The sequence below is a fragment of the Pongo abelii genome, chromosome 3 (assembly GCF_028885655.2).
Source record: "Pongo abelii isolate AG06213 chromosome 3, NHGRI_mPonAbe1-v2.0_pri, whole genome shotgun sequence".
Taxonomy (NCBI): Eukaryota; Metazoa; Chordata; class Mammalia; order Primates; family Hominidae; genus Pongo; species Pongo abelii.
In genome coordinates, this window is record NC_071988.2 from 49,430,153 (window position 1) to 49,445,533 (window position 15,381).

Consider the following 15,381-nt stretch of genomic DNA (forward strand, 5'->3'; position numbering starts at 1 on the left):
TATTTTCTTTAATGCTCTACTTTTTTAAAAAATCATGGAAATTTCAAAAATATACAAAGAATTGTGTAACAAAACTCCACATACCCATCAGAAAGCATCAGTTACCAACTCTTGGGAACATTTGTTTCATATATCTCCTTCCCATTCCTTATTGCCCCCAACTGCCAAATTATTTTGATGTAAATTTCAGACATTGTATTATATCATCCTTAAATATTTTAGTAGTATCTTTAAAAGATAAGAATATCTTTTGAAGCAGCAATATAATTTTCACACCTAAAATGTAACAAGCTCTTAATACCATTGTATTAGTTTACATGTTGCTGTAAAACAGTTTACCCCAAAATTTGTAGCTTAAGCAACATTTATTATCTCATAGTTTCTGTGAGTCAGGATTTGGGCATGACTCTGGGAGTCTCTTACAAGGCTACAGTCAAGGTATTAGCAGGGCCTGCAGTCATCTTGAGGCTAGACTGGGGAAGGATCTGCTTCCCAAGCTGGCTCATGTGGTTCTTGGTATGATTTAGTTCTTCATGGATTGTTAGACTGAGGACCTCAGTTCCTGCTGGCTCTTGACCAGAGGTCACCCTCAATTCCTTGCTTGTGTGGCTTTCTCCATAGGGCAGCTCACAGTGTGGCAGTTTGCTTCATCAGAGTAAACAAGACAGGAGAAGAGAGTGTGTTAACAAGACAAGTCAGTCTTTTGTAACCTAATCTCAGAAGTAGGTCCAGGCCACACTCAAGGTGGGAGATCACACGAAAGCCTAAATACTATGAAGCAGGAAGCATTGTGGCCATCTTAAAAGCATGTCTACCACAGTCATCAAATGTCTAGTTAGAGTTCAAATTTTCCCAAATGTCTTAAGACATTTTATTAAAAGCTTGTATCATTCTAATCAGGATCCAAGTAAAATTCATATACTGAACTTGGTTTATTTTAATCTATAGATTTCCCTTCCTTGCCTAAGTTTTTTCTTGCAATTTATTTGTTGAAGAAACTAGTCATTTGTCACATGTACTTCTACATGTGTATTTCCTGTAAACTGGTAGTTATAGCCAGAGAATCCAATTCAGATTTGATTCTTTTTGGCAAGACTCTTTCATAGCTGTTCTCCCATCAGGAGACAGTAATATTATGTTGTCTCTCTTTTTGTGATTATTATTAATGATTATTGCCTAGATTCATTATTTCATTAGGGGCAGTGATGATATTTTATCATTCTTTTCTTATTTATTAGCTGGAATTATATTTTAGAAAACAATTCCAGTCATGACTTTCTTGGTTTCACGAAAGTATGGATTGTACATATATACAAAATGGAGGATAAATACTACATTTTTCTCCATTAACTTACCAGTTTTCAAAATCAGTGGTTTCCTGTCATCAGTGAATTTATATGTATGTGTACATTATGATAAACTCATGAATTTAAACATAATTTGATGTGTTTTGATCTATTATAGTTATTTTCACTGGTGCCGAGATTGTTCCATCTTTGGTTTTTGTGGTTCTCTTCATGTTTTTTGAGGCTTTGGGACACAGCCCCCAGTAGTCTTTGTCACTGTTTACAAAGTCTTTTCAGTGGGCAGAGCTAAAACGCTCGTAATGAGTAAATACTGACATTTCTGGTTTTCAGGTTTAGGCTTATAAAGTATTACTAAAATTTCTAATTTTTACTTTGGATTATAGGATATTTATTTCTGTGATTTTATATTTGTATCTTATTAGGATTTTGGTTTCTAATGATCCATTACGTGCTTTATCCTATGTATGCTATATATTCTTTATCCTATTATATTTTACCTGTATGGCATAGTTTCAGAATACCAATTCCAATATTGTTAATAATAATGTATTATTGAAAAAAATTTAGAGTTTTTTGATCCTACCTGGATTTGGCAGGCAAATTAACTGCTTTTAAAAGTCACTTTAAATAAATCTCTGTGTATAGCAGACTCCATAAACAGTTTAGTCCATGTATTCGTTTTGCTTTGGATTTTTAGAGATTGCTTTTTAAAAAGTTTAGTTTTACTATTATGTGAGATTTATGATTCAAAGTCAGATTTTTTAAACAAAGTATTTTCAGGTAAGTCTAGCTTCTTACTACCTTGTTTCCTCCTTCACTTATTAGGTTACTGTCTTTTTATATTTGGTTTATTCTTCATTTGTTTTTGTAGATAGGTAAATGCATACACACATACATGTGTATCTGTTTATGTGTGGGTATATATGTTTATCTCCTCCCACCTTTCTCATATAAAGAAAGTGCTCTACTTTTCTTCACCTTGCTATCTCTTTACAGCATATCCTAGAGATTACTCCATGTTTATAAATACATCTTTCATTCTTTTTTTAATAGTCGCATGATTATACATTGTATGGATGTATCATCTTATAGCCAGTTCCCCATTGGTAGGCATTTTGATTATTTCCAGTCTTTTGCTCTTACAAATAGCGTGCTACATTTAATACTCTTGTATATGTATCTTTTTGTATTTCTCCCAGTGTGTCTTTGAGATAAAGTCCTAAAAGTGGGATTGCTGCGTCACAGGATACATGCATATGTCTTTTTGCTAGAGATTGCCAAATTCCTTTCCATTGAAGTTGAGCCAGTTTACCTTGTTATCAGTAATATATGAGAGTGCTCATTCACCTCACCCTCACCAATAGACTATGTTGTCAAACTATGGATTTATACCAATCTAACAAGTGAGAAAAGTTATTTCATTTCTGGGCAAGGTTGAACATCTTTACATATTTTAATTCTTATGCCTTTGTTTACTTTTCATTATCTAATTACACAAAATAATAGTTCTAGTACATTGTCAATAATACTGGAGAGAGTGAATATCCTTGAACTCCTGACTTCAACCAATACTTTTTTCTTTTTTGAAGGCAGTTACAATTCATGATACAGAAAAATGCCGAGCATGGGATCTAGGAACCAACTTCTTTCTCAGTGAAGATGATGTTGTTAATAAGAGAAACAGGTAAAGATATTTTTATGTATTATCATGAGTTTTTTTAAATTTATTTACTTAGAATATTTCCTTTATCTAGAACACCAGTCAGTCATAGTTGTTTAAATTTAAAGTGCTCTACTTTATACAGGTAAAGATATTTTTATGTATTATCATGAGTTTTTTTTACTCATTTACTTAGAATATTTCCTTTATCTAGAACACCAATCAGTCCTAGTTGTTTAAATTTAAAGTGCTCTACTTTATACAGGTAAAGATATTTTTATGTATTATCATGAGTTTTTTTTTACTCATTTACTTAGAATATTTCCTTTATCTAGAACACCAATCAGTCATAGTTATTTAATTGATCACCATAAATTCATACTACTGTGGCTAAATAAATATTGGTATATACTTAATGATTTGTATTTGTCAAATTTTTTATATATTTACATAATATGTGTTATATATATTACCCTGCTACCTAGAAATGTATTTCCTTGAATTTATTAAAGAAGAACTTTAGTGTTGCTAAATTATTAAAAAAGTTAAGGAGCCTGGAGCTTGGAACTATTAGGTACACTTTGAGATTGTGTGGTTTATTGTGGAATATGATAGTATATCATTTCAAGATCGTATAGTAATCTGTAAAGACAAGTAAGTCTTGGTTTCTTTCTTCTACAAGGTAAGTTTCCATTGAAATTTTGTAACATGTCAGGTTCCTCTGATGTCATTACAGTGTCTAACTTGAAGAGATTTGAGTATATTGAATGAAAGAACAGTAAAAATTTATTTTTTGTTTTTTAGGGCTGAAGCTGTACTTAAACATATTGCAGAACTAAATCCATATGTTCATGTCACATCATCTTCTGTTCCTTTCAATGACACCACAGATCTCTCCTTTTTAGATAAATACCAGGTTAGTACTCCATTTTGTATTAAATGTTATTGACAGGTTCCAGGGCAAAATTGTTAAATATTAATATGTTTAACTAATTTAACCTAGTGTATTGAGAAACAGAACAAAAAAATTTCAAGGTAGAAGACATATTAGAATAAAACGTTTCAAATTATCCATTTTAATAAGAACTACTGACAAAGTAGTTATATCAGTTGGCTTTTTTCTCAGTAATATCCCAAAAACTACTCAAAACTCTGGTTTATAGCAACATGCATTTATTTCTTTCCTATGTACCTGAATATGTCAGTTGGGGTTTCTAGGCTGAACTCAGCCTGGATTAAACTCCAGAGTTTGGGTTCTCCCCCATGTGTCTCTCTTCTGGGACCAGGAGGCTACCTAGGTCATATTCTCATGGTAGTAGCAGAAACAGAAGGTCAAGTCCAGCCACACATGCACATTTCAAGCTTCTGTTTTTGTTGTGTCCGTTAACATCCCGTCGGCCAAAGCAAGTCAACGTTATCAAGCCTAAAGTCAAGAAGCAGAAAAGTACTATCCTAAAGCCATGGGCAAGCAGTGCAATTACAGGGGAGTAAAAATACATGGATCAGTAGTTCAATCTATTATAGGTAACAATTCCTTAAATAACAACAACAAAATTCCCAGGACCTTGGATATTGTAAAAGTGACTAGGTTGACCCTGATTTTTTTTTTTCTGTGAGTAAATTATGCTGTTATCCATTTAAAAATGAGTATAGACTTCTGTTCTGGACTAGATAACTTAAAATTCATCCTGGTACAAAGCACCTAGAATTTCTAAACAGACTTTCTTTTAAATGACTATCCAAGCTCAAAATAATGTAAGGAAAATGCTCAGAGGCCACAAGTGAACAGTTAGCTAAAAGACTAGTGAACTGTTATCTGTAGTTACTCTTAGCGACAGGAGTTGCCTGTCACAGTAACCAAAGTTCTTGGGAATTGATGTTCACATAGAAAGAGAAGATTAAGACCTAGAACTACTTAAACTGGAGAAATTGAATTGAGACCTCCCCTTCTTCATAAAGCTGGAGCCTCAGAGAGCTATGCCCTCAGTGAAAGGGTGGACAAGAACAATCTTTACCAATCAGAACAAGAAGCTTGTCTGTTTTCTCTTAAGCTCTGGATGAAAAGTAAAGGTTTTCCTGGGGAATTCATAACCATAGGCCTGCTGTCACATAGGTTTAGAGATTAAACTTTATAATCTTTTGTGATCTGGAAATTCCTAAACTGAGAACTTAATGTAAAAAGTAGTACTATAGGCTGGGCGCGGTGGCTCACACCTATAATCCCAGCAGTTTGGGAGGCCAAGGTGGGCAGATCACCTGAGGTCAGGAGTTTGAGACCAGCCTGACCAACATGGAGAAACCCTGTCTCTACTAATAATACAAAAATTAGCCGGGCGTGGTGGTGCATGCCTGTAATCCCAGCTATTTGGGAGGCTGAGGCGGGAGAATCGCTTGAACCCATGAGGCGGAGGTTGCAGTGAGCCAAGATTGCGCCACTGCACTCCAGCCTGGGAAACAAGAACAAAACTCCATCTCAAAAAAAAAAAAAAAAGGTGGTACTATAATGGCCATACCTAAAGTGCCAGACAAAAACAAAACTAAACAAATCTAGAGAAGTATACCCTCAACTAAGTTACAGGGTATTCCAGTATATAAAGTCCCTTTGAGTTCACAGTACAAAATAACAAGATGGGAAAAAGCAGCTCAATATGACCAAGAGTCAACAAACTATTAAACCTCAAAGAATTTTTATTTATTTTTCTTTCTTTCTTTTCTTTTCCTTTCTTTTCCTTTCCTTTCTTCTTTCCTCTTTCCTCTTTCTCTTTCCTTTCTGATGGAGTCTTGCTCTGTCTCCCAGGCTGGAGTGCAGTGGAACAGTCTGGGCTCACTGCAACCTCTGCCTCCCAAGTAGCTGGGATCACAGGCATGTGCCACCACACCCTGCTAATTTTTATATTTTTAGTAGAGATGGGGTTTCACCATGTTGGCCAGGCTGGTCTCGAACTTCTGACCTCAGGTGATCCTCTCGCCTTGGCCTCCCAAAGTGCTGGGATTACAGGTGTGAGCCACCATGCCCAGCCTAAACCTCCAAGAATTTAGGAGAGTAGAATTATTTCAGAAAGATTATAAAATACAGATGTTCAAAACTACTAAATCTTAAAAGAAGGGATTAAATATATAATATACAAATAAGACACTATTGAAAAAGACCAGGCAGATGTGATAAAGAACCAGGTACAACTTACAGAAATGAACATGAAGTCTTAAAAATTAAAATTCAGTGGATAGCTTAAACAGTGAATAGATATAGCTGGAATAAACATTAGTGAATTGAAAGACAGACCTGAGGAAATTACCAAAACTATAGCACATAGAAATAAAGAAGACATCCCAGCACTTTGGAAGTCAAGGCGGGCAGAAAACCTGAGGTCAGGAGTTCGAGACCAGCCTGGCCAGTATGGCAAAACCCCGTCTCTACTAAAAATACAAAAATTAGCTGGGCATAGTGGCGTGTGCCTGTAATCCCAGCTACTGGGGAGGCTGAGGCAGGAGAATCGCTTGAACCTGGGAGGCAGAGGTTGTTTTGCAGTGAGCCCAGATCGCACCACTGCACTCCAGCCTGGGCAACAGAGTGAGACTGTGTCTCAAAAAAAAAAAAAAAAAAAAAAAAAAACCAAAAAAGAAATAAGAGAAAATATTATGGACAAGTTAAAATAAATGAGAGCTTGAATGAAAAGGTCCAATTTATGAGATTGGATTTCTAGATAGAAAGCAATAGAAAAGGGCAATATTCAAAGAAATTATGGCTGAGAATTTTCTAACATTGATAAAACACAAATCAGATTCAATATGTGTTGGGTCTAGTCTTTGATTTTTTTATTATTTGCAAACTAGCCTGTTACTGTTTCACAGATGCAGGAAATATGAGATTCCTGGGTCAGAGACTAAGAAGTTTATTACTCAGTGCATAATAAAAAATATGAGCATTATATTGCATTTTCTTCCTCGCCCCCTGTCCCCCAAGTCCCTCTAGTTCAAGGCAGAGGGCTCAGTGAATGTCTGCATATGCAGTAGGTTGCTTTAGAGAAGAACACTGAGCTTGGGGAACTGGCAGTTTTAAAGCAAGCTAAGACGTCTCTTTGTCCCTGAGGAAGACCTTACCTCATCCCTCAAGTTTTTACACAGCAAATACAATTCTGAGAAATAACCTCAAGTAAAGAGCGGTAAGGGCCTTGCATTCATGGCGTACCTTGTGAGACTGTATAGACTGAGAGACCCATGGAGGAATGTCTCCCTACAGGAAGCAAACCATATTGCAAGCTAGATTTTAAAAAACTAAATCCACAGATGGACATGTTCTAGTAGCCAACTAATGTGTCTCTTAAAAATGTTGTCAGGTTTTTAAGCTAGCATGAAAGTAATACTCTGGTAGGTAGGTTAATATTTGTGTGATAGTAATAGATGAAACAAATCTAATCGCTTAGAGTCCATAAATACTGCATAGGATATTAAGGTTTGCTTCTAATCATAAAGCATGTGATGGTTATCAAGTTTCACGTGTGCAGGTTTTCCCCTGTATATGTTATTTTTACTTTTGTTATCTATACTTTGTGAAGGTATTAACCTTGGAATGGAATTCCGTAGGATTGTAACTTTTCAATGAGATTAGTGATGTGTCTTTAGCACAAGGCAAACTGACATGCTTCTGATTATTGTACACTGCAAAAATAATTATGTATTTTCTAGTTTTTAATTTGTTGTTTTCTCAACAGTGTATAGTATTGACTGAGATGAAACTTCCATTGCAGAAGAAGATCAATGACTTTTGCCGTTCTCAGTGCCCTCCAATTAAGGTAATTGTATCATTTAGTAATGACATGTAGTTAACCAAGGAAGAACACTTTCACTACTAGAATTTTTAACTTATTGATGGGTTATATAAGAAACTTTTTACATATTAATCACAATAATATTTTTTTCATTAATTTTGATATATTCATTTCCTGTTTTTAAAACTAGGATCTAAGTTTGGTTTATAGACAGATTGACAAAACTAAGGAAGAATTAATGTTAGGAATGGAAAGGATGATAAACATTGAAATCATCATCTAATTTTTTTTTTTTTTCTGAGACAGAGTCTCAATCACCCAGGCTAGAGTGCAGTGACACAATCTTGGCTCACCCCTACCTCCGCCTCCCGGGTTCAAGCTATTCTCCTGTCTCAGCCCCCTGAGTAGCTGGGATCTTACAGGCACCCGCCACCACGTCCGGCTAATTTTTTGTATTTTTAGTAGAGACGGGGTTTCACCATGTTGGCCAGGCTGATCTTGAACTCCTGACCTCAGGAGTTCATGTTGGCCAGGCTGATCTTGAACTCCTGACCTCAGGTGAGCCACTGCGCCCAGCCTCTAATTTTAAATGTCGTTATGATGATGATTTTCTAGAGGTTCAGTGATTCATTCAATGAATATTCATTGACCATCTATGTACTGGAGACAGTTATAGCCACTAGAAATACATTAGTGAATAGAGACAAATTTTCTTACTCATGAAAATTACCTTCTGCTAGGGAAGATCTACAGTAAACAAGAAAATAAATACATCCTGTGTTTTTAAATAGTTTCAAGTCCTATGAAGAAAAAAAATCTGAGTAAAGAAAAATAGAGAATGATATCTGCATGATGTAGGGAGAAGGACAGTTCTGGTTCTCTTAGATTACAAGGTTAGAGAAGTCTTCACTAAGGAGATGACGTTTGAGTAGGGCCCTGAGTAATGAGAAAGAACAGGCTATATAAAGATCTGGGGGAAAGCATTCAAAGCAGGGGAATCAGCAAATGTAAACATTTGCAAGTGTGAAAATTAGGTTGGCGGTTTTGAGGAACAATAAGAGGCAAGCAGGACCAAAATAGAGTGGTAAAGAGGAGAGGATAGTAGGAGTAAAATATACCAGAAGATTAGTTTGGGAGAAGTAGGTTGGGGGTCATACGTTACAAGATCTTTGAAGACATTTGAGTTTTTAGGCCTGTGAGTTTTAATCTGTTTTATATTTTTAAAGGATCACTATGGCTTGCTGTATGGAGAGAAGACTATAATTGTAGTTTTCAAAGTGTGGTCCAGGGACACTAAGAATCCCTCAGACCCTTTCAGTGGTTCTGCACAGTCGAATTTTTTATTTTCATATTACTAAGGTGTTATTTGCCTTTTTCATTCTGATTACCTTAGGCGGCAGAGTGGAGTTTTCCAGAGTCTAAATGATGTGTGGTGATATCCTTGCTGTGACAGTGGAATATGTATATTCTTGTGATTTAAATTTATCTCAGTTTTAATTTCTAACACAGTAAATATTGATAGGTGTAACTTACATAAAAGCTCTTTGGGTCCTCAATAATTTGTAAGAGTATGAAGAAGTCATGAAAGATAACCAAAAGAAATAGAACTGTTGGATTATAAAAGTAGAGTAGAGGCAGCTAGACTAGTTAACAGTTACTGCAGTAGTTCAGCTGAGAGATGCTGGTATCTTAGACAAAAGAGTTGGGAATAGAGATAGTCAGAAGTCGTTGAATTTGAGGTATCTTTTGTTTAAAAAAAAAAAGGGTGGGGTGGGGTGGGGGCCTAACAGAACTTGTAGATAGATGAATGTGAGTTGTGAAGGAAAGAGTGAGTGATCAAGAATTACTCATAGATTTTTAAACCTCCAGCATAATTAGGTGCACAGTGACATTGGGAAGAGGTTTAGATGGGAAAAATCACAGTTCTTCGCTTGTAATTGAATTCATTACTAACCTCATGTCATTTGTTTTGGGGGTTTTTCTACTGGAAAAAGGAAAAAGCTACTTGTTTCTTCGAGTTAGGCACCAAGCCAAAATCATAATTTATGATGTAGGTGTGTGGAAAATTTTTGGATTGTTGTATTTATATAGCATATTTATGGTCTAGAGCATTGGTGTTGTGGTTTACAATTTAAGCATGTGATTAAGACAGAATAGCCAGTGAGCTTACAATAGGGCACAGCAGTATTACAAAACAACTACACAAGGTTATAAATTAAAATCTTTGTTTACATCATTTATATATTCTTTAGAGTTAAACTTTAAAAAAAAGCTTCTAAGTTTCTGCCCAGTTTTATGTCTTGTAAAAAAAAAATGCTATATATACCCATTTTGATCAGTAAAGTCAATATATGATCAAGTGGGAGGTGGTCTTCTGTTATCCATATCACTACTTCATGTAATTGGGATTATAAATTATTTTAATATGTTCTTATACCGTAATATCAATATACTTAATTATGTTAGAAAAACATTATTTTATGCAAGATTGGGTGCATTACAGAATAAGGATTTCTCTTTATTAGCAGTAGCTCTAAAAATAGCTTTAAGCCCAAAAATAATTTCTTTACAAATTCTCAGAATGGAGACAATGCATGTGTTAGAAAAATTGCTTTTAATAAAACATTTATGATTTGTTTAAGAACTTAATGTTTTACCTTTCATGGCTTTGATTTGTGATGTCAGTTTTTCAGCCTTTTTTTCTGTAGACTCTGCTCTCAGCTTTTAGCTCTGTTCTATTTTCCATTAACTCTGCTGCTTTTGGTAAATGAGCACTTCATTCCTCTTTCCTAAAATAACAAGTAAGAATTCACTGCTGGACTATTAAGCCAAAGTATCTATTTCTTTTATGTTGTGCTTGAATTTTGTGACAAGCACAAAATTTTAAGGTCACAGAATTTTTGTTATTTAAAAATCATGGAATTTATAAAGATGATATGCTGATATTCTAATTTTGTTATACTGGACATCCATTTACTATAAGTACTGAAAATCTTTGATTCCTAAACTAGTCTGCATCAGTTTATCCTGTTTATGATTTACTTTGTATTCTATAGGTTCTATGAGGTATACTTAATTATAAATGAAATTGTTATGAAATGGCCTAAGATAGTAGTTTTTTTTTCTTTATATGAATAAGATTGAACTTGTTTTTGCCATTTTACAGTTTATCAGTGCAGATGTACATGGAATTTGGTCAAGGTTATTTTGTGATTTCGGTGATGAATTTGAAGTTTTAGATACAACAGGAGAAGAACCAAAAGAAATTTTCATTTCAAACATAACGCAAGTATGATTATATTAGTGAACTTTTAAAATAAATTTTGTTAAAGTTGATGTGAATGCTGTTTTCAAAAAGGCGGTATCAGCAAAGTATTACAGTATGCAAAATTTGTTTTACAGTGTTTTAAGATAATGAGGGAATATGTAGCTAATTTCTTGACTGCATTATATTAAAACTGGAATATTATTGTTAAAAATATTCTGGATTTTCTCTAACAAATAATACTTGATAGGGCCAGTCATGGTGGCTCACGCCTACAATCCCAGCACTTTTGGAGGCTGACAGGGGTGGATCACTTTAGCTCAGGAGTTTGAGACCAACCTGGGCAACATGGTAAAACCCCATGTCTACCAAAAATACAAAAAATTAACCGGGCCTGGTGGTGTGTGGTCCCAGCTACCAAGGAGGCTGAGATGGGAGGATGACTTGAACCTGGGAGGCGGAAGTTGCAGTGAGCCAAGATCACGCTACTGCACTCCAGCCTGCGTGACAGAGTAAGACCACATCTCAAAAATAAAGAAAGAAAAATAATAATAACACTTGATAGAGCAACATTTGCTTGTCATAAATTTTAATTTTAATTTTATTCTGTTACCTCCTGTGGGTCATGAATTGTGATTCAGTGTTTACTGAATTGTTTATTGTGTTAGATAGTGGATGCACTAAATATGTTGTAAGTCACCTAGCCTAATACTCTAAAAAGGCACACTTAAATCTATTAGAGAAAAGCATTTCTAATTTGTTATATTTCTAAAGCATTATTTAGAAGGTGTAGAAAGTTTTGATTAACCTTCAAATTCAAAAGTCTGAATTTTCTAACCGCACTCTTGATCATGCATAAGCTCAATTTTTTATTCCATAAAAGAACTGGAGAAATCATTATGATCCCCTTTTAATATTATTTTACCTAAATAATTTACTTTATTTGTACTCTTTGTAATCAACTTAGATTGAAGTCCAAACGAAGACAAAATAAGGGAATGATAATATACTTTAACATAATAGTATTTGTAATTTGTACTTCTGTCTTTACACTTTATTTTTAAACCCAGTTTAATCTCATGGTGATAGAAACCCAGTACTGTCTCTGTCATGCCTGTTAAGAAAAATTTATCGAAAAGTCAATCTGTATATCTTTCTGCTTACAGAGTGATTATTATTCTACCTGAGTTATTCTTTCAGGCATATTAACACTTAACCTTTTACCTTCTCTAGTTGATTTTAGTTTGTCCCTGAGAAAAACACAGAGAATAAATTCCGAAATATGGTATGGATTCTTATTGCACTGGTGTTATCTTTTATTGAATACTATAGGAAATATAGCTGATAAGCTATACAATATTTCTTTAAAGTGTTGAGCAAGCTGTAAACTACCAGATTCCCATCTTTAAAATTTCTGTCCTCCTTCTTTACTATCGTTTGATCTTCAATGTTAGGCTTTTATCATTTATGCCCATGGTTTTTCCTCACATTTAAAACTATTAGATAACTTGGAATGTTTTTTACAAGTTACATGAATTTTTGAATCTATTAAATATTTGATCCTTTCTGTGGAATTTTTGAACATCTCCTACCAAACATAGAAATTATGTTTTCAGCATTCATTCAAAAAATAGTAATAATTTGATCGTTATTTTGTGATAGCTTTTTAAAGGCTTGCTTTTACTAACAGTAGAATAGCTTAGAATTTCGGTTTTGAGAATTTTATGGTAACTTTGTCATTTTTGCTTAAGATTTGAATTTGTCCACAAAGAATACATGAACTTCTTTTTTAATAGATTACTCTTATTTTTAGGCAAATCCTGGCATTGTTACTTGCCTTGAAAATCATCCTCACAAACTGGAGACAGGACAGTTCCTAACATTTCGAGAAATTAATGGAATGACAGGTTTAAATGGATCTATACAACAAATAACGGGTAAGTCAATGTTTTTTTTTAATTCTTTTATACTTATTCAGCAAATTTATAGTTTAGACACTAAGTGTTGGGAACAGAACATCAACTCAGAGAGACATGATCTAAAGCCCTGGGCCTCAAAATATTCAATCTAAGTGAAGACATTGTTGAACACTGATGATATTAAGAGAGTATACTCATTCTGGGGACACTGAACTTAGCAAGGAAACCTACCCAGTTTTGGGAAAGCAGTAGTGGGACAGGGTGTCTTGATTAAAATGTGAAGGTTGCATTGGCTTAGGAAGGTATTAAAAAAAGAGTATTTATGCAGAGACAAACAGAAAAGGTGCAGATGCAAGACAGAACTAAAGGAACTACAAGAAATTTAATACAGCAGGGCTGGCAGGGAGAATTAAGCTCACAAGTCTTAAGATATTTAGGAGGAAACTTGATCACATACTATAGGTGAGTGAAGATTTCTACATGGTCAGTCAACATATTCACTTAAGGAATGCAAGAAGGGGAGTAGGTTGTGGAGGTAAGATAAAGAGTATAGTTTAACTTTGTAAAATGAGGTGGCAATGAAGTATTTAAAGGAAGATGTCTAGATGTTGGTTGGGATATATGTTCTTGTTCAGTGGCTTGAATAAAAGGGATGAATGTCGTGTCTGCAGGCAAGTTTGTAAGTTTGTTCGCGAGAAGTTGAAGGAGTCTGTTTTTTCATTGGACTAATGTGAAGTCATTGCCAAAAGGAAATGAAAGGTGCCAAAACCAGGAGGAAAGTAGATATTCTTAAAAATGGAAAGATGTCAGGCATCATATAGGGCCCATTTGAAGTTTAATATAATGAATTTATAGCAGCATTAATCTGTGTAGTTTGTGTTTTTCCTTCAGCCATGTTTAAAAGAGTCAAAGACAGTACTGGACAACCCATAACTATATGGCATGCTTACACCTATTTAGGGGAAATTGATTAAGTTTTATCTTTAGGGCATTTGAAAATATAACTGTGTATTTAGTTTATAGACAGTAAATGGAATTACTTTTTTTTTGATGACGGCAAAATATATCCTCAGGAGAGGGAAAAATCAGTTCTTATTACAAACTGTTTATAGATAACTTTGAATCTATATTGAAGTATTTTTGGTAACAAAACTATTTGATTTTGTTTGCCAGCTACATCTAATTATTTTAAATACAGGTTCAGATCATAGATATTAAAGAATATGTCTGTTTTTATTAAAATTAATCATTTAGGATTATTATTTGTAATTTTAGCGTGCATGTTGTATAACAAAACTGTTTGATTTTGTTTCCTGACTACATCTAATTATTTTAAATACAGGTTCAGATCATAGATATTAAATAATATATCTATTTTTTATTAAAATTAATCATTTAGGATTATTATTTGTAATTTTGGGGTCCATGTTGTGGTGAATTGTGGTAATGGTTCAGATTATGAGTCTGCTTGTATAAAGAGGAGCCACTGCATGTCAAGAAATAAAGAGAAAGAAAACCCACATTTTGTGCCAAAAATTCTTTGGAGGGAGAGATGAATAAGTTTAAATAGAGTGGCTGTTATGAAGCTTTTTTTTCCTTAACATTTATAAATTGCTACTTACTGATCTAAAGTAATATTCTGCTAGCATGAAAAAATGTTTTGTTTTTTTGTTTTTTCATTTGTTGTTTCCTTTTTTTTTTGAGATAGCATCTTGCTCTGTTGCCCAGGCTGAACTGCAGCGACATGATCATGGCTCACTGCAGCCTCAGCCTCCTGGGCCCAAGTGATCCTCCCACCTCAGCCTCCCACGTAGCTGGGACTACGGGTGTGTGCCACCACACCTGGCTAACTTTTTTATTTTTGTAGAGACAAGATCTCTCTATTTTGCCCAGGCTGGTCTTGAACCCCAGGGCTCAAGTGATCCTCTCGCCTTGGCTGCCCAAAGTGTTGGGATTACAGGCATGAAGATAAAAAACCTCATGACCAGCCAAAAAACATTGTTAAACAGCTAAAATAATACATACTTATTCTAGATATATATGTATGTGTATATGTTTAAATAGGGTTAAAAATGAATCCTACTTCAGACTTCCTTTCCTCTCCAGAGATAACAGCAGCTAAGTTTGGTGTTCACTCTGCTGACCATTCTGTCTACTTTATATATTTACTATACATACACATGTATATATTACATATTATATAGTATATATGCCTGTATTATATATTAAGTAAAGGGGGGGCTTACTTGGTTTTTTTAACTTAATTTTTTGAATAAGCAAATGGTTCAGAGATGAGAAACATTTTCTTTTATAGCTACCTAATATGTCATAATATAGATGAAAATGTTATCGGACCATGTTTTTTCTTTTTAAGAAATGAGGGTCTCACTGTGTTATCCAGGCTGAAGTACAGTGGCTATTCACAGGTGCAGTTTAGCACACTACAGCCTCCTGGGTTCAA

The 15,381-nt window shown here is 34.4% G+C and overlaps 1 protein-coding gene across 6 annotated transcripts in view; it reads left to right on the forward strand.

The window, feature by feature from the left end:
- UBA6 (ubiquitin like modifier activating enzyme 6) overlaps window positions 1-15,381 on the forward strand; it is an 84,134-nt gene that overhangs the window by 19,818 nt on the left and 48,935 nt on the right. For 4 of the 6 annotated variants that reach the window (XM_002814741.6, XM_054553901.2, XM_063723411.1 and 1 more), the window contains exons 5-9: window positions 2,897-2,991; window positions 3,772-3,883; window positions 7,680-7,760; window positions 10,903-11,025; window positions 12,815-12,938. In XM_002814741.6, coding sequence (XP_002814787.2) covers window positions 2,897-2,991; window positions 3,772-3,883; window positions 7,680-7,760; window positions 10,903-11,025; window positions 12,815-12,938 — 535 coding nt within the window. The remainder of the gene's footprint in view (window positions 1-2,896; window positions 2,992-3,771; window positions 3,884-7,679; window positions 7,761-10,902; window positions 11,026-12,814; window positions 12,939-15,381) is intronic. The other 2 variants (XM_063723412.1, XM_054553904.2) reach the window with 1 other exon arrangement.